Source organism: Vipera berus (genome assembly GCF_964194415.1).
Source record: "Vipera berus genome assembly, chromosome: 1".
In the NCBI taxonomy this organism is placed as follows: Eukaryota; Metazoa; Chordata; class Lepidosauria; order Squamata; family Viperidae; genus Vipera; species Vipera berus.
Genome location: NC_138202.1, coordinates 157,017,792 through 157,042,454, shown reverse-complemented (window position 1 = coordinate 157,042,454; position 24,663 = coordinate 157,017,792). Strand labels below are relative to the sequence as shown.

The window sequence follows — 24,663 nt, the reverse complement described above, 5'->3', positions numbered from 1 at the left end:
GGCTTTTTGGATTAAAACAACAAAGCGGCCGTGTCAGTGCAATTTCAAACCTTAACATAAAAAACTCTATAGTGGGAGCATAGAGGCCAACTTAATCTTACTGTGGTGTGGTGAAGCATTTTATTGTAGCATAGAGAATTCCTGTGTGATCAACAGTTCAGAGCAGGAGTGTCCAACTTGACAACTTTAAGACCTGTGGACTTCAAATCCCAGAATTCCCCAGCCAGCCATGATTTACCTATAACAATAAATCGTGAATTATGGTTTACAAGCTGGTGGCTAAGTCAAAACCAAGCAAACCATTGTAGGGCTTAGCATAGGCTCCCCTGATGCCATCAAGCGTTCATGCTTTCTGGAACATTAATTGTACGCAAGCACTTAACTTGTTAGGTTCCCGAGATTTACTTTTAAAGGATGATTTTTCCCTCAAAACACAGCTCATCTAGATCAGGGGTGTCAAACTGCCGGCCCACGGGCCAGACGCATCATGCTGGAACTATGCCTACTCCAGCTCTGGCAATGGGGAAGAAGTGGCGATATGTCGTGACATGTCACGTGACGTGGTGAGTTTGACACCCCTGATCTAGATCATACTTCTGAAAGCTAAGGGAATCATTTCCACTGGGTATGTTTTGAATAGCTCTTTTCATGAATGCTTCTCACCATTCTGGAACTAATACTTGTCAGGTGAAAAAATCTAGGTCCCCACATGAAGGTCCAGTTAAACAGATTTATTGCTAAAAAGCCTATACACAGGATTCAACTGTTAGCGCCTGCTAGAAATTAGATAAGATTTAATGGAATTCAAGAGGAGTTGATCTTAGTCCGCGTGTTGCTACGTAGGGATTCTAGACTGATTCCTCTTTTAACTCCGCCCCTAGGGTTTGCCACTTCTTCTCTTACAGTGTTGCTACCACAGTTTATTTCTTGCGTTTGCCCCAAGTTTATCAGTAGGTCTTTGGGAGTGATTTGAGTTCATTTATTTGTAGAGGAGAGTCTCTCTTTTTACTGAGGAGCAACTTTACTTATCAGTTCTGAGAAGCTTTGTCAAAGGAGATGGTCACTCTCTCTTTTATTTTATTTTTTAAAATAAAAGAACCTGGATAATAACACAGAAAATTAAAAAGAAAGTGGTGAGGGGGCGTATTTTTAAGGCTAATTGAAGACCTCATTGTGTTAGATTTCACAATCTCCATCATTTGTCCACTCTGTAGTATATTGCCTGGATATCTGTTTAAATGTGAATAATTTATGTTATATGTTCATATGCAGCTCCTCATAAAGCGCAGACTGAACTGGAAAGGTCAAAACATTAATGAATAGGTTTTATCATTTTCTTACATTCTTGGAATTTTTTTCTTCTTCCATAACTTATAATAAATCTGCTTGAGATGCAAATGCATACAGCATGAGGAAACAGGGAGGCAAACAGAGAATCAGCTTGCAATTTTCTTTCTGCCTAGAAGTTGTAATATCTGTGATTATAAGGGCAGCTAGAAATACTTCAGGCTGAATTCTCTGTTTTTTTAAAAAAGGTGAGGAGAGATTATGTGTAAGGCATAAGAAAATACATTAACTGCATAATTGTACATATAAACTATATCTGTTTTTAAAAAATAGCATCCATGAGGTCTCGCGCTGTGTTTCCATTAATCTGTGTAATGATAACTTAGAATTTGCAGGATGGATCCCAAAGAATCCAACAAGGATGCCTGGACTTTTAATAATCCTTTAAAAGTTTTATTAAGAAATTGTCCCTACATATGTTACAGTGCCCAAAGGATATAAACCCAATCAGTTGGGAGAGTAACAGTGGGGAAATTTCATGTTTTGGAACTTGACTAAAAAGGAGCTGGGGGGAAAAATGGGCAAATCTTGTAGCCCTTTCCCCCCCCCCCCCCCCATTTCTCCTCCCTTTGTAATTCTCACTTCTGGTATACAGTTGCAAGAAAAAGTATGTGAACCCTTTGGGATTACGTGGAGTTTTGCATGAATTGGCCATAAAATGCACTCTAAACGTCATGTAAGTCACAACAATAGAAAAACACAATACTACACAAACTTTAGCTGTTGTCATGCTTTAATTGAACATAAGATGGAAACATTCACAGTGCAGGGTGAAAAAAGTATGTGAACCTTTGGACTTAATAACTGGTTGACCCTCCTTTGGCAGCAATAACCTCAACCAAACGTTTCCTGTAGTTGCACAACGATCTGGAGTAATTTTGGACCACTCCTCTTCACAAAACTGTTTCAGTGTAGCAATATTCTTGGGATGTTTGGTGTGAATCGCTCTCTTAAGGTCATGCCACAGCATTTCAATCGGGTTGAGGTCAAGACTCTGACTGGGCCACTCCAGAAGGCGTATTCTGTTCTGTTGAAGCCATTGTTTTGTTGAATTACTTGTATGCTTTGGGTCATTGTCCTGTTGCATAACCCATCCTCTGCGGAGCTTCAGTTGGCGGACAGATGGTCGTACATTTTCCTGCAAAATGTCCTGATAAACTGTGGAATTCATTTTCCCATCAATGACAACAATCCGTCCAGGCCCTGAGGCAGCAAAGCAGCCCCAAACCATGATGCTCCCTCCGCCATGTTTTACAGTGGGGATGAGGTTTTGATGTTGGTGTGCTGTGCCTTTTTTTTCCACACACAGTGTTGTGTGTTTTTCCCAAACAACTCAATTTTGGTTTCATCTGTCCACAGTATATTTTGCCAGTAGTGCTGTGGAACATCCAGGTGCTCTTTTGCAAACCTCAAACGTGCTGCAATATTTTTTTTGGACAGCAATGGCTTCCTCCGTGGTGTCCTCCCATGTACTCCATTCTTGTTTAATGTTTTCCTTATTGTAGATGTGTCAACAAAAATGTTAGCATGTGCCAGAGATTTCTGTAGGTCTTTAGCTGACACTCTAGGATTCTTCTTTACCTCATTAAACATTATGCGCTGTGCTCTTGCAGTCATTTTTACAGGACGACCACGCGTAGGGAGAGTAGCAACAGCGCTAAACTTTCTCCATTTGTAGACAGTCTGTCTTACCGTGGACACATGAACATCAAGGCTTTTGGAGATACTTTTGTAAACCTTTCCAGCTTCATGCAAGTCAACAATTCTTGATCGTAGGTCTTCTGAGAGCTCTTTTCTGCGAGGCATGGTTCACATCAGACAGTGCTTCTTGAGACCAGTAAACCCAAAACGTGTGTGTTTTTAAAGGGCAGGACAGCTGTCAGCAACACATCCAATATCACACTGATTGGAGTCAAGGTTGGCTCTAATTAGCTCTTGGAGAAGTCATTAGGGGTTCACATACTTTTTCCACCCTGCACTGTGAATATTTCCATCTTATGTTCAATTAAAACATGACAACAGCTAATGTTTGTGTAGTATTATTTTAAGCAGACTGTGTTTTTCTATTGTTGTGACTTACATGACGTTTAGAGTGCATTTTATGGCCAATTCATGCAAAACTCCACATAATCCCAAAGGGTTCACATACTTTTTCTTGCAACTGTAAGAAAAGAAAAGTCTTGGTCTCTGCAAGCTTAACCTGCTCCCCGCGTAGGATACAATAGGAAGCTTTTAGGGTGGGACTAATTTTTTTTTTTTTTTTTTTTTTTTTTTTTCTGCCCAAGATGGCGACGGCCGCAACTTAGGCTTCGGGCGCTCTTTGAGGGCTTTAAAGGATTTAGCTCGGGGAAGCCCACGGTATGTCGAGGCGATTCCGGGGGTGGGGGATCTAAAAACAGCTGTTGGGCGCTGTTTTTCTGCGGCGCTGATCCCCCCCCCTTCGAGCTAGCGGCTTTTGACATCTGCCGCCTGTCAACCTGCCGGCCCATGATGGCGCCGAACGCTGCTACGCTGTGAAACCCGAGATGTCAGCCCTGCTTTTTCATCCGCTGCTGGCCGAGGCGACTTCGTGCTGCTGTTGGCTGTGGCTACTCCGGGACTTGGGGGTTTCTAAAACAGCTGCTAAGCGCTGCTCTCTGTAGCGCTGAGCCCCCCCCCTCCGAAACAGCGTTTTGTGGATTCTAGCGAGCGGTGCCGAGAACTGTCTGTTGACTTGCTGAGCCTCATCATGGCGCTGAGCGCTGCCACGTCGTGAACCTCGGGCGTCTGCTTTGTTTCCATCTGCTCGCGGGCTGAGGCAGCTTTGGGGATTGGGGATTGTTGGAACAGCTGCTGGGCGCTGCTTTTCCTGACGCCGAGCCCCCCCCCAACCAGCGGTCTGCTGATTTGAACGAGCAGCGCTGAGAATTTCCTGCCGACCTGCTGAGCTCCGTTATGGCGCCGAGCACTATTATAGCACCGGGAAGCCCGGGATGTCTTGCCTGTCTTCCTTCCTCTGCTTGCTCGTCGTGGATACCCTCTGTTGTTGGAGGGGCAGCGGCGATGATCCCACCGGACGGAGATTCTTCTACTACCATTGGCTGGCTGGCACCGTTTTCTGCGGTGCGGAGCCTCCTCTCCTCCCGGATGGTGGTTGCAGACTGTGGGCCTGGTCATCGGCCTCGGCGGACATGCTAGCGAACTTTTTTATTCAATATAGCTGCTGGGACTACCTCTTTCCTCCGTTGGAGATGGTTTGGACTGGCGGACGGGCATTGACTGACGGCGCTGATTGGCGGTGTGAGGATCAACAGAGGCTTGGCCTCCCTGTCCTTTACTTTTTGCTGCCTGGCAGGCGTTATGACTGACTCCGTACCTGATGGGAATTAAGATCTCCCTATTGATAGTCCAATGTGGACGGGACCGAACCGTGGTGGGAGGACGGTTTTGGACTGGTCAGCGTCCGCCTCACTGGTGTGAGAGACCAGTTGGGGTGGGCCTGGCTCAGGATCCCCTTTTTCTCTCTCTGCTCCAGTCAGATGCCTCAGCCGGAGTGAGAGGACGGCTGAGGTTGTCTTTTGGATTTCCATCTCAGGTGAGAGCTGAGATGGCTTTGCAGATTGAGAGATACGCCCACTGGACTTTTTCTTTCTCCATCTATGTACCATCAACGAGCGATCCTCTGGATATATTAGTAACATCGGCCCTGAGAGACTATTCGAGCACAATATGATCTATCGTTATTCCGAAGCGGATTTGTATGCCCTTAGGGCGGTTTCTGCCTCATGGGCGCGACCTGTCGCCTGTTTCCATACTCCCCTTAATGACGGGTCCAAGCTTTGGGACTCCGAGAGGTGGTTGGGCTTGGACGGGGGCCTCGAGTTAAGACGCGCTAAGAGGCCCCTGATAAGATTCTTAGCCGGTTATTTTAAGAGGTTAGGGAGGGGGAGGAAGGGGAGGGTGGGGAAGGAATCTGTAACCGGCACTCAGTCTGGACCTGTTAGAGGTCCCGACGGGATGGGGTCGGGGGAGGTGGCTGCTGGCGCTGGGAATGTGGGGGTGGGGCATCGAATCCCCACGGCGATAGGGTATGGCAGCAGGTGTTTGCGCGGAGGGCCATATCAACATCTGGGATCGCGCCCCCGCTATCTCCGAGCGGTGGCGCGCTCCGACCCTCCGGTTAGCACCCTCCTACCCGGGGATGAGGGTGATCAGGCCCCTGAGCTCAGGTTGGTCTATTTTAACGCTAGATCCGTAGTTAACAAAGCTCCCCTCATCCGTGATCTGATCGAGGAGGAATGTGCGGATCTAGCGTGCATCACGGAAACTTGGTTGGGTTCGGAGGGAGGGGTGCCTCTCACCGAGTTATGCCCGCCAGGTTTCCGGGTGCTGCACCAGCCACGGGCTCAGGGCAGGGGTGGTGGGGTGGCAGTGGTTATTCGGGAGACTTTGTGTCCCCGGGAGGCCACCATTGTCCAGATGGCCGGGAGTGAATCCCTCCTCTTGAGATGTGGTCCTCGGGTTCAGTTGGGCTTGTTGCTCACATACCTGGCGCCCAGCTGTGTGGCAACAGCCCTGCCTGAGCTGCTCGACACCCTCTCAGAGTTGGCGGTGGAGTTCCCCAGGCTTATAGTCCTGGGTGACTTCAACCTGCCATCACTGGGGGGGTCGTCGGAGTTAGCTCGGGAGTTCATGGCTTCCATGACAGCCATGGGCCTGACCCAGGTTATTGAGGGCCCTACTCACGAGGGGGATCATACTCTCGACCTGGTGTTCCTGTCTGGACAGTGGTTGGATGATCTGGGAGGGGGTTCTCCGTCCATCACCCCTCTGTCATGGTCAGATCATCACCTCCTGAGGCTGGTTTTCCGTCATGCCATCCCCCGCCGCTGGGCGGCGGAACCGACCAGGTGGTTCCGCCCCAGGCGCCTAATGGACCCGGATCGGTTCCAGAGGGCGCTTGGGCCGATACCTATCACCCTTACCCACAGCCCAGTCGATGCTCTGGTGGAGGCCTGGGAAACGGCTGCCACCAGGGCACTCGACTGTGTTGTACCCATGCGACCTCTGACTCGGCGCAGATCCCGTTGGGCTCCATGGTTCTCTGTGGAGCTCCGGGAGATGAAGCGTCGGAGACGAGGTCTAGAGAGCGGTTGGAGATCCAGCCGATCCGAATCCGACCGATTGCAGTTAAGAACCTTCATAAGGTCTTATCTTGCGGCGATAAGGACGGCGAAGTCTAATTACTTTGCCGCCCTTATCGCGTCCGCAGATAATCGCCCGGCCGCCCTGTTTAGGGTGACTCGCTCCCTCCTTAACCAGGAGGTGAGGGAGGATCCCTTGCAGGGACGAGCCGAGGAGTTTAGTCATCATCTGACGGACAAAATCGCTCGGATCCGGACCGGCTTGGACTCTGACTGGGCAGAGTCTGATGTGGAGGAATCAGGCGGTCTTGAGCACGCTATCTGGACTGAGTTCGACCCTGTTTCCCCTGATGATGTGGACAGGATCATGGGGAGACTGAGCTCCACCACCTGTTTGTTGGATCCGTGCCCCTCCTGGCTAGCCTATGCGGCTCGGGAGGGAACACGAGGCTGGTTCCATGCAGTGATAACTGCTTCTTTGAAGGAGGGTGTCTTCCCTGCCGCCTTGAAGGAGGCGGTGGTGAGACCCCTCCTCAAGAAGCCTGCTTTGGACCCGGCTGTTTTAAACAACTATCGTCCAGTCTCCAACCTTCGCTTTCTGGCGAAGGTTGTTGAGAGTGTGGTGGCGCATCAGCTCCCTCTGTTCCTGGAGGAAACTGATTATCTGGACCCGTACCAATCGGGCTTCAGGCCCGGACACAGCACGGAGACGGCATTGGTCGCGCTGGTGAATGATCTCTGGAGGGCTAGGGACAGGGGTTGCTCCTCTGTCCTGGTCCTATTAGATCTCTCAGCGGCTTTCGATACCATCGACCATGGTATCCTGCTGCGGCGTCTCAGGGGGTTGGGAGTGGGAGGCACCGTCCTTCGGTGGTTCTCCTCCTACCTCCAGGGCCGCTCGCAGTCGGTGTTGACAGGAGGGCAGAGATCCGCCCCGAGGTCTCTCATTTGTGGAGTCCCTCAGGGGTCGGTTCTCTCGCCCCTCCTGTTCAACATCTACATGAAGCCGCTGGGTGAGATCATTCGTGGTTTTGGGGTGGGGTATCACCAGTACGCTGATGATACCCAACTTTTTCTTTCCACCCCGAACCAACCCAGTGATGCCCTCTCCGTGATGTCCCGGTGCCTGGAGGCGGTCCAGGTCTGGATGGGGAGAAACAGGCTTCGTCTCAATCCCGCCAAGACTGAGTGGCTGTGCATATCGGCGTCTCGGGTTAGCCAAGTTATTCCACCTCTAATGATGGGGGGTGAGGTGTTACCCCCCGTTGATAGGGCTCGCAATTTGGGCGTCCTCCTGGATTCACGGCTCAATTTTGAAGATCACATAGGAGCCGTGACCAGGGGGGCTTTTGCACAGGTTCGCCTGGTGCGCCAGTTGCGTCCCTATCTGGACCGAGACGCCCTACGCACAGTCACTCATGCGCTTGTGACCTCCCGTTTGGACTACTGTAACGCTCTCTACATGGGGCTGCCCTTGAAGACCACTCGGAGGCTTCAACTGGTGCAGAATGCGGCCGCGCGAGTTGTAATGGGGGTTTCCCGATACTCCCATGTAACACCTCTACTCCGCGAGCTGCATTGGCTTCCGGTTGCCCTCCGGGTGAAATTCAAGGTGCTGGTTATCACCTATAAAGCCCTACATGGCCTGGGTCCGGGTTATTTGAGGGAACACCTGCTGCCGGCATCAAACGCCCTTCGCCCAGTGCGCTCCCACAGGGAGGGTCTGCTCAGGGTTCCGCCGGTGAGAGATTGCCGGCGGGTGACACCCAGGGATAGGGCCTTCTCAGTGGGAGCGCCTGCCCTCTGGAACCAGCTGCCAGTAGAGCTGAGGACTGCTCCCGACCTTCGATCATTCCGCCGGGGCCTGAAGACCTGGCTCTTTGAGCTCTCGGGCCCAGGCTGAGGGGAAAATTTTAACTGGGGTTTTAATGTACAGGGTGAATTTAATGCTTTTTAAATTGGTTTTAACTTTTGTATGCTTTGATTTTTAATTCCCTGTAAACCGCCCTGAGTCCTCAGGGAAAGGGCGGTATACAAATGCAAATATTAAATTAAATTAAATTATTAATTAGGATTATGCTAATTCTAGATAGCTGCACAAACTGGCCCTGGGCGTTAATTAACTAATCAAGATTGCAGAGCTGAGTTGACTTCCGCTTAGCACCTTTCAAGGAAGCGCAGCCAGCGCAGCCAAGAAAAGGCAGTTTAAGAAGAGATAGCTTGTCCAAGCAATTTACACCCTTGTAAATTCTGCAAAGGAGTGGAGGGGAAGGGCTGGGCAGTCCAGAGTTAGGTAGTCAGGCACAGGACACAGTCTTAATGGTATGTTATTTTCCTGATGAATTTTCCTATAGCATAAAGTTGCCGAGGGGGCATTTAACAATAGTAGACTGAAACATGTAAACCTTACGGAAAGATTTTTCTCTTTGAGTGTCTAAAGGAGCAATGTGGTCCTGGTACGAGGGTGCAAATTAGCTTCACTACCATCTCTCCCACTAACTGAATAGCTTGCAACGTTTTGGCTTCCATTTTTGTTTTGGAACCAGCAAGGCACACTGAGTTGTGGAAACCGTCTCATACGTCAAACTTGATATCTGCCTGCCTGCATCCAGAGGAAGGGCCTGTGTGGGACCGGGGAAAGCCTGGTTTCCAAGATAATTTGAATTCACTCAAGATCCTGTCCCCCACCTTTTCTGAGAGATAAAATGGAATTTAAGAGTAGAAGAGTTTAAAATGTTCTTCTTTATTTCCTTACATTTTTTTTTCTTTCCCAGAATTTCCCCTCAAGACAGAGGCTGAGATCCAGTAGCATTATATAGTTGCATGAGAGTTATCTCCTCTTTTCCCAATGGCCGTTATTCTTTCACTGGCAGTGAACTGTTTTCTGTTCTTATAAGTACGTATTTAGCCCTAGCTTGCTTCTGCTGGCTATGAAAGACAGCAAAAACAAAATAGAGTTTGTAATTGTGTACTTCAGTCAAAGTAGGAAAAAGTAGTTGGGTAAAGGTGTCATTTCAGAAAATGCATCTTCCCTATCTTTGTGATTGTAGACCCATCAACATTAGTCGCTGATTTAGTGACTTGTCCTGTGTTACTGGCTACTACTAGTACTTAGGTTATATCCAGCGGTGTCACAATTGAAGGCATTGAGCAATCTTACTCACACATTCACGAAGTGATGTCATTAGAAAGCCACATTAGCCTGGTTCCTAACAACTCTGTGATCTTAACTCCATTAATCTGCGTTAAAAAAACAAGTATTGAAGGTTTCATTTTAGTAAGGCTCTTCCTTCAAAGGCAGAGAAAATATTCCTTGGCACTCCTCTTCCTTTCTCATCTTTTCTGTGTTGTAGCTTAGTGAAAGCAAATTGAATAAGAGAATACTTGGAAAATTGTGGCCATTAGTGATCCTCATCTTTAGGCAAAATCCTCATTCGATAATGTAAGACATTACATTAAATTACATTATTACATTAACCTTTTGGGCATCAGGGACCAGTTCTGTGGAGAGAGGTTTTTCTGCGGCCTGGAGGGTGCGTGGTTTTGTGTGCTGCCTGCATCTCACAGATGGGGTTTTGTTTGTTTCTGCGGACCGGTTGCTGGCATGCTGAGGCCCGGTACAGGTCCACGGCCCAGGGGTTGGGGACCTCTGATGTAAGAGACAAATCAATACTGTGTTGTTGAAGCCTCCTCTCCCACTTCCTGGTAGTCAGTTATTTTCACTGTGGTATTTGCTATTCTTGTAATCAGTTTAATAAGTACATTTCCTTGAATTACTGATAAGTAAAGACTGATATTTTTCTTCTTCTTCATGTATAATTTACTTTTTAAACTAACGCATTGGTTGGAGAAAATGGAGTGAAATTCCACTTCGGCATGTAGTCTTTATTCTCATTTAAATCATTCTCCAAGTCTCTTAGATCTTTGGGGAATAAGAGAGATCCAATATAAATTGGACATATAAGCATGTAAGGAACGGTTGTTGGAATTGGGCATGTCTAGTTTAATGAAGAGAAGGACGAGGGGGGACATGATAGCAGTGTTCCAGTATCTCAGGGGCTGCCACAAAGAAGAGGGAGTCAAGCCATTCTCCAAAGCACCTGAAGGCAGGACAAGAAGCAACGGATGGAAACTAATCAAGGAGAGAAGCAACCCTAGAACTAAGGAGAAATTTCCTGACAGTTAGAACAATTAATCAGTGGAACAATCTGCCTCCAGAAGTTGTGAATGCTGAGACTGGACAACCATTTTGTCTGAAATGGTATAGGTTCTCCTGCTTGAGCAGTGGGCTGGACTAGAACACCTCCAAGGTCCCTTCCAGCTCTGCTCTATTCATTATCTCCAAATAATAAAACATAAACATGTATCTTGAGTGTTGATGGAGCTATCAAAGCAACAGCAAATACAACTCAGATGAAGAAAGGGTGACTTAGTTCATTGTCACAATGTCCCTCTGAGAGTGCTTGGATGGGGAGAATTGCCATAGCTCATCCAGGGGGCTCCATAGTTAAGTGAGAGTTTGAAGCTAGGGCTTCCCAATCCTAGACCAGGGACTTAAATCATCGCAACTCCATGCCTCTTTTCAATGTTGCCTTTGTACTTTTGTTAGGTTAGAAGAGTACCCGGTTCTAGTGGCCATCTCCACAAGACAGAAGATGGGGACTGGGAATGGAGTGATGATGAAATGGATGAGAAGAGTGAAGAAGGCAAGGCTGCTTTTTCCCAAGAGAAGGTAATTTTGGGAAACCACTGGGTTGCTCAAGTAAACATTCATTATTTTGATACTCAGCTGGTAACTAATTAATTATGATGCTTGCCTTCTAGTCACGAAGAGTAAAAGAAGAAGATGCAGAGGTAAATGGTTAGAGTTATTTCTTTCCCTTTGTGAGTAGGAGTGTGTGTTTACTGATTTTTTCTCTGTATTTACATGAAAATGTGAATATTAAAATGGTAATTTTCAGTAAAGTTTTACAATTTGAAGTTCAGCATCTTTTTTATATTTTCAACAAGATGTAGACTTCAATTTTAAAAAACCCATACTGCTTTCCAGTAATAACTAGAATCGGAGGCACAATTCATTGATGCGTAATGTGACGGCATTAGTTTTTAATAAGATTGCATGCATTAGTTCTTGTGAGCCACTTTTAAATAACTCCATATGTGTAAGTTTATATTCTGTTGTTAAACTTGAATTATAAAGCCAATATTTAGCAGTTGGTTTTTTAGCTATTTAGAATTTATTAATGTTCTTTGTAATTTAGTACTTTGTCCAGAGAATTTGCGCTCTGGAGTCAGTTTGAAGTATAATGATAAATGAATAAAGGCTTAATGTTTCCTTCCCCTTTTGTTCTTTCTGTGCTCACTTAATCTGTAGAGGAGGGTTTGAGGGCAGACAGAAGTTCAGTGACACAGACGACTGCTATTCTCACAAGTTTATGCAGGATTAACAGGCTTTATTTAATGAAAATACAGCATCAAATCTTGTTTGAAATCCTGCTTGCTATATGTAACATATTTTGTGCCATCTTCTAAGGATTTAAACTCTTTTTAACAGATTTCCGTGTATTCCAGCAATATCCCTGACCAAATACAGAACCTGTCTATAAAAGGTTCTCAGGTATTATTACTATTAACATTTCATATCTTGCATAGATTTGTCAGTTTGCACTCAAACTGTGTGATCTAGTTAGTAGATACAGACTTTGACTGAAGTGGCCTTGTAATAGCTTTCTTGCAATCCCAGTTTGTCATTAATTACAGATTCACTAGGCCACAAACTGGTTTAAAGATTGAAAGGGTTCTCAAATTATGTGTTTCTTTAGTCATGGCTTGTTCAATAAGCCATAGTGATCTGGTTCATACAATGTTCAGCCATGAATCATTGATGACCAGGCATAATGGTTAAATCCACATCGTAGGCTAAGCTAAAAATACATATATGCATTGCATATTTGTATTTTGCATTGCAGTGCATTACATTACATTACCTTACATTACAATACATTAAGCATTTATGTAGCTGCCCACCTTATACCAAACTCTGGGCAGTTCCCAATCAAGAATTGAAACAACATAAATAGCATATAAAACTATAAATGTTTTTTAAAAAACCAAGGCTAAGTCAAGCTTCCAACATGCATTTTGACCTCATCCTATCCCAGAGTTTGGAGGAAAAGCCAGGTCTTCAGTGCTTTTTGAAATGCTAGGAGGTAGAGGCCTGCCAAACTTTGTGGGTCAGAGTTTTCCATAGGGCTGGGGTTGCCGTAGCAAAGGCACACTTCCCAGCTCTTGTAGGTGGCAAAGTTTAAGGGAAGGGGCTGGAAGCATGCCCGCTGTATCTATTCTGGTAGGACAGGTAGGCAGCCTTAAGGAAAGGCAGTTCCACAGATAACCTGGTCCTGTCTCATATAAGACTTAAAGGTGACAACTAGCATCTTGAATTGCAGCCAGAAGAAAACTGGAAGCCAGTGCAGCTTCCATAACAGAGGTGATTTATGGATAAACTTAAGAGCACCCATCACTGTGTGCACTTCCATGTTCTGCAGCAGTTGAGACTTCCAGGTGGTCTTCTAAGGGCAGCCCCAATGTAGAGCCCATTGCACTTCTGATCTGGAGGTGACCGCATGAGTGACTGTGAACAAGGCCTCCTGGTCCAGGAAAAATGCAGTTGGCTCGCTAGATGATTATATGTAAAGGCTTCCCTAGCTATGGCCGCCGTTTGCTCCTTGAACAGGAGCTATGAGTCCAGGAGGGACCCCCCAAATAGCATACCAGCTCGGTCCAAAGAAGTGCCAGACTTTATGATTGAGTGTGATAGGTAAACCCAACATTGATAATGTCTATGGAGATCCACAGTCTTCCAGGTTATGGTTGTCCCAAAGGTGCTTTTTCAGAAGGCAACTGGACTTTGTTTTTCCTTGAAGACGTTTCACTTCTCATCCAAGGAGCTACTTCAGTTCCGACACTTCTGACAGAACTAAAGAAGCCTCTTGAATGAGAAGCGAAAAGTCCAGTTGCCTTTTGAAAAAGCACCTTAGGAACAGCATTGATAATGGTTACCGGCTGAGGAAACTAGTGTATAGTTTAGTAGTCAGGCAAAGTTGACTGTTCCCATACTGATTTGAAGCGAAGATGTAGAATAACACTTTATTGCTGAAAGTCGTATGTGAACAATGTCACTAAATTTTGTTTATATCAATGTGAATTTTTTTAATTGTTACTAAAGGCTATGGCTACTTTCCAGCTATTTAATCTTTTATTCTATGCAATAAAGATGCAAACAATAATCACTGCTGGGATTCTCATAAAATGTAATGCTCTGTTAAATAAACAAGAAATTTGTCGTATGAAGCTGGGAAAGTGTTTAAAATTCTAGGGGCTTTTGTTTTAATACCATACATTTATCAGATTAATCAGGGGAATAGACTTATATTGGTTTTTCCCTTTGCCACCTTACTGTAATCTATGCCAGTTTTAATATCTGACTTGCAATTTCAGATTAGTGATGACCTCTAAGTTAACCTAGATAATTATTACCTTAAAGAATTGAACCCATCCCAGTTTTTAATATGGCAATTTAAAAAGATGTATTCCCTCCTTTTTCATTAAGGCACGATCTGCTATTACAAATGAATATAGCTCTGTTCCATGTGCTGTGAATCTTGTTTTACGACTAAGGTAAGAAGAATAATCTCTCTTTATCTTCATTGCCTTTTTTTTGGCCTAGTCAAATCTGTTCATGCGTGATTCTCTTCATTTATTTCTCATAATATTAACAAGAGAAATGTCAGCACGGTCATCCTCCCAGTATGACCAATACCAATGGTGTTCTCACAACTAATTGCTCTCTTTTAATTGCTTTGAAAAATTAAAAATGGAGGAACGAAATACTGAAAGTGAAAAGATCTTTAGGTTAAAAGCATTCTTCGTTAAATATTTTGTTTTTTCTTCCCTCTTTCCTTCCATTTCAGGATCGCAGGGATTTTAATGAGCTTCTTTTATTCTATAGCAGTCAACCTGCAACAGAAATAAACCGTGGTTACATTACAAATTGCTTGTTGAAAACATTTTTATTAGGCAGGTTCGGTCAACGGTGAGAAGAAGCTGTGAGAAGAATAACTGATAAATTTTTCAAGCACTTTACCATTTTTATAATGGTGCAAATGTGGTTATCAGATGTCACAATTGTTTGGAAGGAGACTGATGTTGATTTCCATTTTTTAAGAAAATGAGTGATTCTTAACCAAATTTTATGGAGAGCTAATTCATTTTCTTAAGTTTAGAATATATATTTTTGTGTGTGTACTCCTAGCTTAGTTTCTCTTTTCTTGTAATCTACCTAAAATAACTTGGAAAATTAAAACCTCTTCAAAGCTGATTTATATCTTCATATTCGTTGTAAAGAAGAGGCATTTCTTCCAGTTTCTCTGGGGAATGCTAACCTAACCATCTCTTTATTAGTTCCATGCCCCTCCTCGTTGCCTGGGAAGTGATGTGTGTGCTTGGACCTATGCAGTAGTGTTGGCTTCTTTGAGGGCAGAACTGGACATTGCCTCTCATTTTAAAAAAATGTTTACATATTTCTCCATAGTTCCTTTGCAGTGTAGTGGACTGAATGTAAAAATCAGTGATCAGTACAAAAGAATAAGTTAATTGGTTTGGACACAGAGAGAGAAGTAATAGGGATCAAATCTCATGACAAATATAAGAAGAAAAGGGTTAGAAGGAAAGAGGAGAACAGGAGAGTCATGGTTGGATGATGTTGATGAGTTCCTAAAACAGAAAGACAAGAATTTTAAATAAAAAATCAGTATATAAATTAGTATGTGGTTATGGTTGAAGCATTGATGGTTTGTAAGGATAAAAAGGTATAGAGAGTTTTAGGGAATGGCTAGATTAATCCAGATTAAACTAGTTTGCCCTTTTTTTTCTTATCTTCTTTTATTTTCTTCGTTTACAATCCCTTACCTTTTTTCTGCCCTTTGTATGTTGCTTATCCTGGAAGGGAACAACAGGATGTGTGTGTACGTTTGAAATAAATAATAATGCAATGTGCATCCTCAAAATTGGCCAGCCCTAGATTAGAGGAAATGTGCTCATCTACTTGGATCTATGCTCAGCATTTTAGGATCACTGGTACTTTAACTATGCATAAAATCTTGTAGATGTTTGGTTTGTGTAAAATCTGCATCTGGCCCATTCACAGTGTTTATGCTTCTGCCTCATATTGTTGGATATGTGGAATGGTTCGATTAAAGCGAGGCCGCATATAACATACTCAGTCCATGTGTATAACTTAGTACCAGCTGAAGGGATACAGTTTTTATGGTTTCTTCCTTGGGCTCGGCTGTTCATTAAGAATCTGTTGTGTCTCATGGTAGATGCGCACCTTCTATGAGTTGTGGTACTCTGGTCTTGCATACCTATCACGGTTCCTAAGCCATTGCTAATTCTTTACAGCTAGCCCTCGATTTACTAACCACAACTAGTTGTAAGTGGGTGCGTCATAAAACGAGCTGGCACGTGACCACATGGACTTTCGATGGCATTCCATCTTGTGGTTGTTATTGAAAAGTTTTAAAAATACAGTTTTCCTTTAAAAAACCCCCTTCCCCCTCCCTACCTCCCCTCCCTACCTCCCCCCTTCCCCCCCCTCCCCCCCTCCCTCCTCCCCCCCCACCTCCCCCTAACCCCCCTCCCCCCCCCGGACTTCCCAGAGCTAAATACAAGGTATATATATATAAAAAGGCAATCATAAACAACCATATACTAACAACTATAAATTCTAAAATCCATCACTCTCTAACTTATATAGGATCAAACAAAACTTAGCATTATTAAATATATATAGAAGACAAAATAAAAAAAGAAAAAAGAAAACGAAAGAAGACTTATTCAAATGCTAGATAAAACTTCTTGACCCTATACTTATTCTGGATAAACTCAATCCATTTTCTCCATTCCATAATATAATGTTCTTGCGAGTAATCTTTCAAATAGGCCGAAATCTTCGCCATCTCTGCCAAGTCGGAAACCTTTAAAATCCACTCTTGTATAGTCGGCAGTTCCTCTTTCTTCCAATATTGACCTATCAAAAGTCTTGCTGCCGTAACTAAATTCAACATCAACTTAGAGTCCACAACTGTAGCGTCAACAATTATTCCCAACAAAAAAAATTGCGGACAAAACTTTATCCTCCGTTTAAAAATCTTCTGCATATTCCACCAGACTTTTATCCAAAAAGCCTTGACCTTTTTACATGTCCACCATATGTGAAAATATGTTGCCTCTTCATCACCACACCTCCAACATTTAGGCTGATAATTCGGATACATACTTGCAAGCTTTTTAGGATCTAGATGCCATCTATAAAACATTTTGTAAAAGTTCTCTCTTAAACTTTGAGCTTGAGTGAATTTTACATTCCTCACCCAGATCTTTTCCCACGTGTCCATTGTAATAACTTCCTGAATGTTTTGGGCCCATTTTATCATACAATCCTTAACAAGCTCTGTTTCTGAATCGATCTCTATCAATGCAAGATATATCCGTTTAATATGTGCTGGTCCTTGATTTCTAATTTGCTTTATCAAATTTTCATCAGTCGTTGCAAATCCATTTTTTTGATCTTCTTTCCACCTGGCCTGTAACTGAATATATTGAAACCAAGTCTGAACAACCTTCTCTTCTCGCAAGAAACTATATGATTTCAAGCACCAAATATTCCTTTCCAAACTTAAAATTTCCTTGTAAGTAGTCTCATCATGTTTGAAACCAGCATGTATATTTTCTATTGCGTGTTTTGGGATTGCCCACAATGGTATCTTGCTGCTTAACTTATGTCTATACTTCTTCCAAACTCTCAGCAATGCCTGTCTTAAAATATGCATCCTAAACACAGTATCTACCTTCTTATCATACAGCAAATATGCATGCCAGCCAAACAACAGATCATGGCCCTCAAGATTTAATAACCTCGATTGTGTCAAATTAATCCAATCACTTATTCCTACTAGTGCAGCAGCTTCATAATATAATTTAAAATTAGGCATTTTAAGGCCACCTCTCTCACGAGTATCCTGCATAATCTTAAGTTTAACTCGTGGCTTTTTCCCTGCCCACACAAATTTATTGATACCACGCTGCCATTCCTCCAAGTTAGAGTCTTTCTTAAGAATCGGTATCATTTGAAATAAGAATAAAAATTTGGGCAGGACATTCATTTTCACTGCTGCAATCCGTCCCAACAAAGACAATTGCAATTTTTCCCAACTCTCCAGTTCTTTTTGAATTTTCCCCCATAACTTTTCATAATTATTTTTATATAGCTTTGTATTAGAGGGCGACAAAATCACCCCCAAATATTTAACCCTTTTAACAATCTCAAATCCAGTTAATCCTTCTAAGAGAGCCTTCTGCGAAACTGTCATATTTCTAGCCAAAATTTTAGTTTTCTGTATATTTACTTTAAATCCAGAAACCTTCCCATATTGTGTTATTATCTCCATCAGGTCCACAACAGAGTTCTCTGGCTGGGTCACTGTAACAACCAGATCATCTGCAAATGCTCTCAATCTGTAATCCTGATCTCCAACTTGTATCCCCTTAATTTTTTCCGAATTCCGAATCTTAACCAATAGTATCTCTAATGTTAATATAAATAACAAGGGCGATAGCGGACAGCCTTGCCTTGTGCCCTTCTCAATATTACATACTGTTGTCAAACTATTGTTAACTATAATTCGGGCAGTTTGTTTTTGGTATAATGCCCTAATCGGTTGTAAAAATTTTTCCCCAAAATCCATTTTGTCTAAAACTTTCAACAAAAATTGCCAGTTCAATTGATCAAAAGCCTTTTCAGCATCTAAAAAGATTAGCGCAGCAGAGATCTGGTTGTGCCTTTCCAAAAACTCTAACACATCAACTATATGTCTCACATTGGTTTTCATTTGTCTTCCACTAATAAACCCCGTTTGGTCCCCATGAATCACCTGTTGCAGAACCCTCATCAGTCTATTAGCCAAAACCTTAGCAAATATCTTATAATCTGTATTTAAAAGCGATATCGGTCTGTAATTTTTAACTAAAGTAGCATCCTGGTCTTCCTTCGGAATCAAAGAGATAAAAGCTGTTCTCCAAGACGGGGGCACCTTTCCCCCCCTCTGGATTGTCTGGAACAGTTCCTTTAACGGTTTTATCATCTCTAATTGTAAGTTTTTATAATAGGCCGCAGTCAAGCCATCAGTGCCTGGTGCTTTATCCACCTTCAGTTCCTTAATAGCTGTAAAAATTTCTTCTTCTGTAATCAGTTGGTTAATCCCCTCTTTTTGTACTTGCGTAAGAACCGGGATGCTAGCCTTCTCCAAATACGTATCAATATCTTTTGCATTAATGTCCTCTTTAGTATATAATTTCGAATAAAAATCCACAAAGGCATCCTTAATAAGATTCTGTTGATACACAACCCTTCCTTTATGCTCAATCTTATCTATATTAGATGCCCTTTGTTTTTTCCTCAGTCTATAAGCCAACCATCTGCCTGGCTTATTAGCATTGCAAAAAGTATTATGCCTAGCAAACCGCAGATTGGTCGCCACTTGATCAGCCATTAATTTATCAAATTGTCCTCGTAACAGTCTAATAGCCTCCTTGATCTTCACCTCCTCTGGGTTCAAAATCAAAGCCTTTTCTTTTTCCTTTATTTCATTCTCCAGTTCTTTCCTTCTAGTTTCCACTGCACGTCTATGTCTATTATTCATATATATCAACACCCCTCTCATATAGGCCTTGCTAGCATCCCAAACCATATCCATAGAGGTACCCTTATTCATATTCATCTCAAAAAAATCCTTCATCCGCTGTTTGCATTCTTCCACATTTCTCTGATTTCTAAACAAATTCTCATTTACGCGCCATGAGCGTCTATCTCCTCTTTCCTTATCAATCTCCAACCACACTGGACTGTGATCAGAGATAATTCTTGTGCAGATTTTCACCTTTTTAGTTCTCAAAAGAAGATCATTAGTCAACAAAATAAAATCAATCCTCGAAAAAGATTGGTGTCTATCAGAATAAAATGTATAATCCTTCTCCCGCAAATGTCTCTCACGCCAAATATCTCGCAATTCCAGGTCATCCTTCATTTCAAAAAAAGATTTAGGCAGTCTAGCGTGACTTGGAATGCGTTTAAAGGCTCCAGCCTTATCCAACTGTACATCCATAACTCCATTCCAGTCCCCCATAAAAATAAAGGATTTATAATCCAACTGGGTAAGCTTTGTATGAAGTAAACTAAAAAAGTCAGCTTGTTGTTGATTTGGAGCATATAATCCAACTAAAAGCGTCTTTTTACCTTCAAACAACAGCTCGATCATAACATATCTTCCATGCTTATCTGCTTCAATTAAGTCCGCTGTTAAGGCACTTTTAACATAAACAACCACTCCATTTTTCTTATTCTCTGCAGAAGCAACAAATTGCGTACCCAGCCTCGAGTTCAATAAATACTTTTGATCCAAAACTCTAATATGCGTTTCTTGCAGGCATATAACATCTATCTTAAATTGTTTTAAATATTGAAAAACTTTCTTCCTCTTCTGCGGTGAGTTTAGTCCATTAACATTCCAGGTTAAAAATTTAGTTGCCATGTATATCCTCGAAAAGCTCTTGGACCACAGCTTTGATAGGACTGGTTACTTTAGGCCGTGCTCCTCCCACAGCTTGGCTATGAATGCGATGTGAAGAATCTGAAGACTTTTGCTGATCTTGTTCTTTTATTTTCTTTGCTCGTTTTAAAGCAGCACGCGTCACTCTTTGCTCTCTAGGATCATCCAAAGAGATTGTAGCTTGATCTCCTCCAGCACCATTTTCCTCTGTTTCCTCCTCTTGTTGTTCTTCTTCTCCAGATCCCTTTCCAGCTTCCAAGAGCATTAATGAGGTTGCTTTTAAGACATTATTGTAGAAATCACGTGCTTGTTTCACAGTAGTCAGCCTATACCTTTTACCTTCATACATCACCATCAGCCCCTCTGGAATCTCCCATCTGAACCTTATATCTCTTTGCTTGAGCTCTTGCACAAGAAATGTATAGTCCTTTCTTCCCCTTAAAATCCTTGGAGGAATTTCTTTTAAAACCAAGACTTCTTGTTCAGCAATCACAACCTTAACATCATAGGCAGCTTGTATAACTTGATCTCTAATTTCTCTTTTTGCAAAATAAACCACCACATCTCTAGGCAACTTTCTCTGTCTGGCAATCCATGAATTCACCCGAAACACTTTATCCATAGCTGCTCTTATTTCAGATGCTGGCTGGTTCAATACCCCTTCGAGAGCCTCAGAGATCAGCTGCTTTAAATCTTCTTTAACATTCTCTTTTAAGCCTCTAATTCTGACAGCAAACTGCATCTGGTAATATTGGGCATGGCTTAACTCCCTTTCCAACTTGCCTCTTTCAATTTCATTCTCCCGTGCTTTTACTTCTAGTATAGCATTCCTTTGAGCCAAATCATCCACTTTTTCATCTAAATCTTCCACACATTCCGCCACTTTATGCACTGAAGTCAAAATGTCTACCTTCATCACGCTGTACTTCTGTTCCATCCTCTCTTCCATTCTTTCCTCAAATTTCTCCAATTTCTCCTCCATCTGTGCAAATTTATCAGCAATTGATTGATTAATTGATTCCAAAAGTACCTGGGCATGTTTATCCAAGGCATCTCGCAAATCCTTCGATGTCAGCACTTCAGGAGGGTGCAATGCCTGTAGTGATGATTGTTGCACCGGCGAGGATCCTCCACTCCGAAGAGTTTTAGAGGGAGGTTTAGCCGCCATCTTTTAATCCTCAATTATGACGCACTTTCAATTAAAGTTTAAAAAGTCCAACAAGTTAGAGAGTACAGTAAAATAGTCCTCTTCACCTTTTCCTCTTGTACCGCTCTGCCTGCTCCTTTAAATCATAGTCCTTTCATCAGGCAGGGCTGGTTCGCAGACGCCTGGCTCTGCTCCAGGAAGTTCGGAGCAGAGACGACGGCCAGCTGGGAGCAACCCAGGCTTCGGGGGAGTTCGATCCTTCAGCCGCCCAAGCTCAAAGCTCAGGCGGCCTCGGAGAACTCTACCCCTACCTGGGGCCTCACCCCCTCCTCTTCTCCCGAGGAGGGGGCTTCAATTTCGCCCGAACAGCTGATCGGCGCTGTTTCAGGCAAAAAAAACAAACAGCTGAGCCGCGGGCAGCCAGGGGAGGCTGTCTTCAGCGCCGCGCCGCCAGCGGAAGTCCGCATCTTGTGGTTGTTAATTGAGAATTGCAGGTCATTAAGTGACTACCCACCCCAAACCCAGACATCCCGCTCCCTCCCAGCCCTGAGCTTTAGTAAAGTAAGGGACTGCCTCCAACTCCTCCTATCTGCCATCTCCCCCCCCCCGCTCCAATCTTTGACCCTTGGCCCTCTGCAAGCTGCCTTGTAGAATGGCAAGTCGCCCCAGAACCATGCAGCTCTGGAGCTGCTTGCCCTGCTCCAGGAAGCCTTAGCCAAGTGCCAAGAAGTACCAGGAAGCATTCGCTCACCCAGTTGCCTTTTCTCCCACTTCTCCGCGCTGACCTTTTGCCTTTGGTGCCCAGCCCCTGAATCCGAAGCAAAAGTGCCTCATTGCCTCTGCTGTCTCCTGTTTGGAACCATTTTCTTCAGCCAGCATTTCCTACGTACGTGTGGCTCGCTGAGTGCTGTCTTCCTAAAGCTGCCCTGCCTTCGGAAAGCCGCCTAGCCGCACAGTTTTCTGAAGACAGGGTAGTCGTGGTATTCACTGGTGACACTATAATGGGAATGATGGGGAACCTTCTACTACAGGAGATTGAATAGATTAGGTAGCCAAATACCAAGGTTGTATTGAATGTGTTTGGGAAAGTGAGATTCCTGGGCGGAGGGGGGGGGCAAAGGAAAGTATAAATAATACAGAGTTTGTATTTTAAGAATATCTGAAGAATTTATGCATAGGATTACCGAGAGAGTCTCTCTCCATAGTAAAACTCTTGAGCAGTGCTGGAAACTGACTTAGTTTTACTATAGAATTCTTTTTGTTATTGTTGTGGGCTTGTGTAACAACTATGTGTGCGTCCTTCTTCTAGAGGCAAAGATGAGTAACAAATCTTCTCCGGTGAAATTTATATTCGGAGCTCAAAGAAAAGGCTTTTATTTCTGCTAGTTTTCTGAATGTTAACCAGGAAAATAATTCTAGGCAGTGTTGGAATTGCGTAGTGTGTCTTGCTGTTCAAAGATGCGGCCATTTGGTTTCAGTGGTTCTTGTCAAAGTTTCAGTAATAAATATACTTGCCACAAACACAAGTGGAGACTAAGAACAATAGGAAATAACAGTAGTGATTTCAGTATTGTCTTTACTTCGATCATCCCTTCTGCAAGGAGAAAAGTGCTACCACTTTACACGTACCCTGGCATTGTGTCTTAATTTTTACAAAGTTTACCTGTATCAATTCCCAGAGTCAACATATCTGGAAGGTCAGTTACTGAGGAGCAAAGAATAAAAAAGTTGTCCACCGTAATTCTTGCTTGTGAGCTTCTTGAGTCTGTCCAGTGTGATCCAGAATAATGGGACTCTTTAGCATGATCCAGCAGGATAGTGTTTATGGAGGTGATGTGGAGAATATGAATGATTAAGTACCATCAAGTTGCTATCGGCTTTTGGCGACCATATGGATAAAAAGAGGCGCATGATGGAGGTATATAAAATTATGGAAAATTATCTATAGAGAAAAATAATTCTCCCTCTGTTCTGATTTTACCAATTGATAATAATTGCAGTTTCCCAGATTTGCTCTTACTTTCAAAGAATCTTAATCCTAACATTTATTATGCCAAGGCATTATTATTCAAATTCAAATCCTGGAATTCAGTTTTTGACAGCAGCCTCGTCTTGCAATAATTCGTAATTCTCGGTCATAGAAACAAAATAAAAACATTTTAGGGTGATACGTAATCATTCTTATATTAGAAATGTATTTCATGTATACTGCTTTTTTTGGATTTCATTAAATTTGCAAAACAACTATCTTAAGGAGTTATTTTCAGGGCATTCTCCACAAAGATTCCCCTTCATTTTTCTCAGGTATAGTGCTTCATTTTTATCAAGGTTTCCTGAACAATAGAGCCTAAATCAGAACATAATAATGTTAGGTAAAAAAAATGACTTTTGTGATGCTCTGTCAGTAAATCACTGTCCACCGAAACAATGAACTCATGATAGTAGCCTTGAAATAAAAGTTGAAAGAATGATAAAAGACTAATTTTTTATTCCCCTCTCTTCCATTCTACAGAAGAGAAAAACTTTTCTGAACATCTAAAACTTTAATATAATTGGCTAGAATAGTCAAAGAGTTCTTTATTGAGTAAGCATCTTCTTCTTCTTCTTCTTCACCATCATCATCTAAAGATGCTACAGGTTGATAACAAATCCTGGAATCACTTAAGGAAGTAGTATACTTGGATGTTTCTCATTATAGCAAAGAGGGCTTGACTTGATTAAAATGACATTTCAACATTTTAAAAATTAGTAGGACTTGATGTCCAAACCAGCATTATGGAATCTTAGCACAATTGAGCAAGGTATTGTAATTTCTACATGCAATTAGCACTATCAGTCATGAAGAACAGCTACCATTGTAAGTAATTTTTTAAAAAAAGATAATTTAGACTTTCACATCCCCATCTCCTCAAAGTCTAAATGGATTAAAGAGTCTAATTGTGATGAAGAATTACTATACAGTACTTAAAAGGTTGTCCCAAATATTAAGGTTGTGGAAAGATTTTCAGAAGTGGTCTGCCATTGTTTTCATTCTAGGGCTGAGAAAGATAGATGGCCCATAGACACCCAGTTGGCTTCATGTCTAAGATGGGAGTAGAATTAATGATCTCTTTAGTTTGTAGCCTGTATTTTAAGCACTACCGCAAGCAGGCTTTCTAAGGCCCTCATGAGGGATCCCTTTTTTCTCATTGGCTTTAAAAAAGCTACATGCAGGTGTCATTCCCACCCAGAATTAGCATCGGTCAATCTCTTATTCATGTCCAAAGGACCCAAAAGCAAGATGCAAATATAATCTAGACTTGCTATTGGATAAAACGGTTAACTAGTAAAATATCTAATAAACGTTAGATAATAGACTTAGTATTCTAACTCATTGATTTGT

General features: G+C 42.8%; 1 protein-coding gene across 6 annotated transcripts in view; it reads left to right on the top strand.

Moving 5' to 3' along the window:
* The window catches only part of STK39 (serine/threonine kinase 39), a 149,073-nt gene that overhangs the window by 91,276 nt on the left and 33,134 nt on the right, over positions 1-24,663 (top strand). For 4 of the 6 annotated variants that reach the window (XM_081313056.1, XM_081313059.1, XM_081313060.1 and 1 more), the window contains 4 exons: positions 11,080-11,202; positions 11,295-11,324; positions 12,025-12,087; positions 14,080-14,147. In XM_081313056.1, coding sequence (XP_081169182.1) covers positions 11,080-11,202; positions 11,295-11,324; positions 12,025-12,087; positions 14,080-14,147 — 284 coding nt within the window. The remainder of the gene's footprint in view (positions 1-11,079; positions 11,203-11,294; positions 11,325-12,024; positions 12,088-14,079; positions 14,148-24,663) is intronic. The other 2 variants (XR_014024539.1, XM_081313057.1) reach the window with 2 other exon arrangements.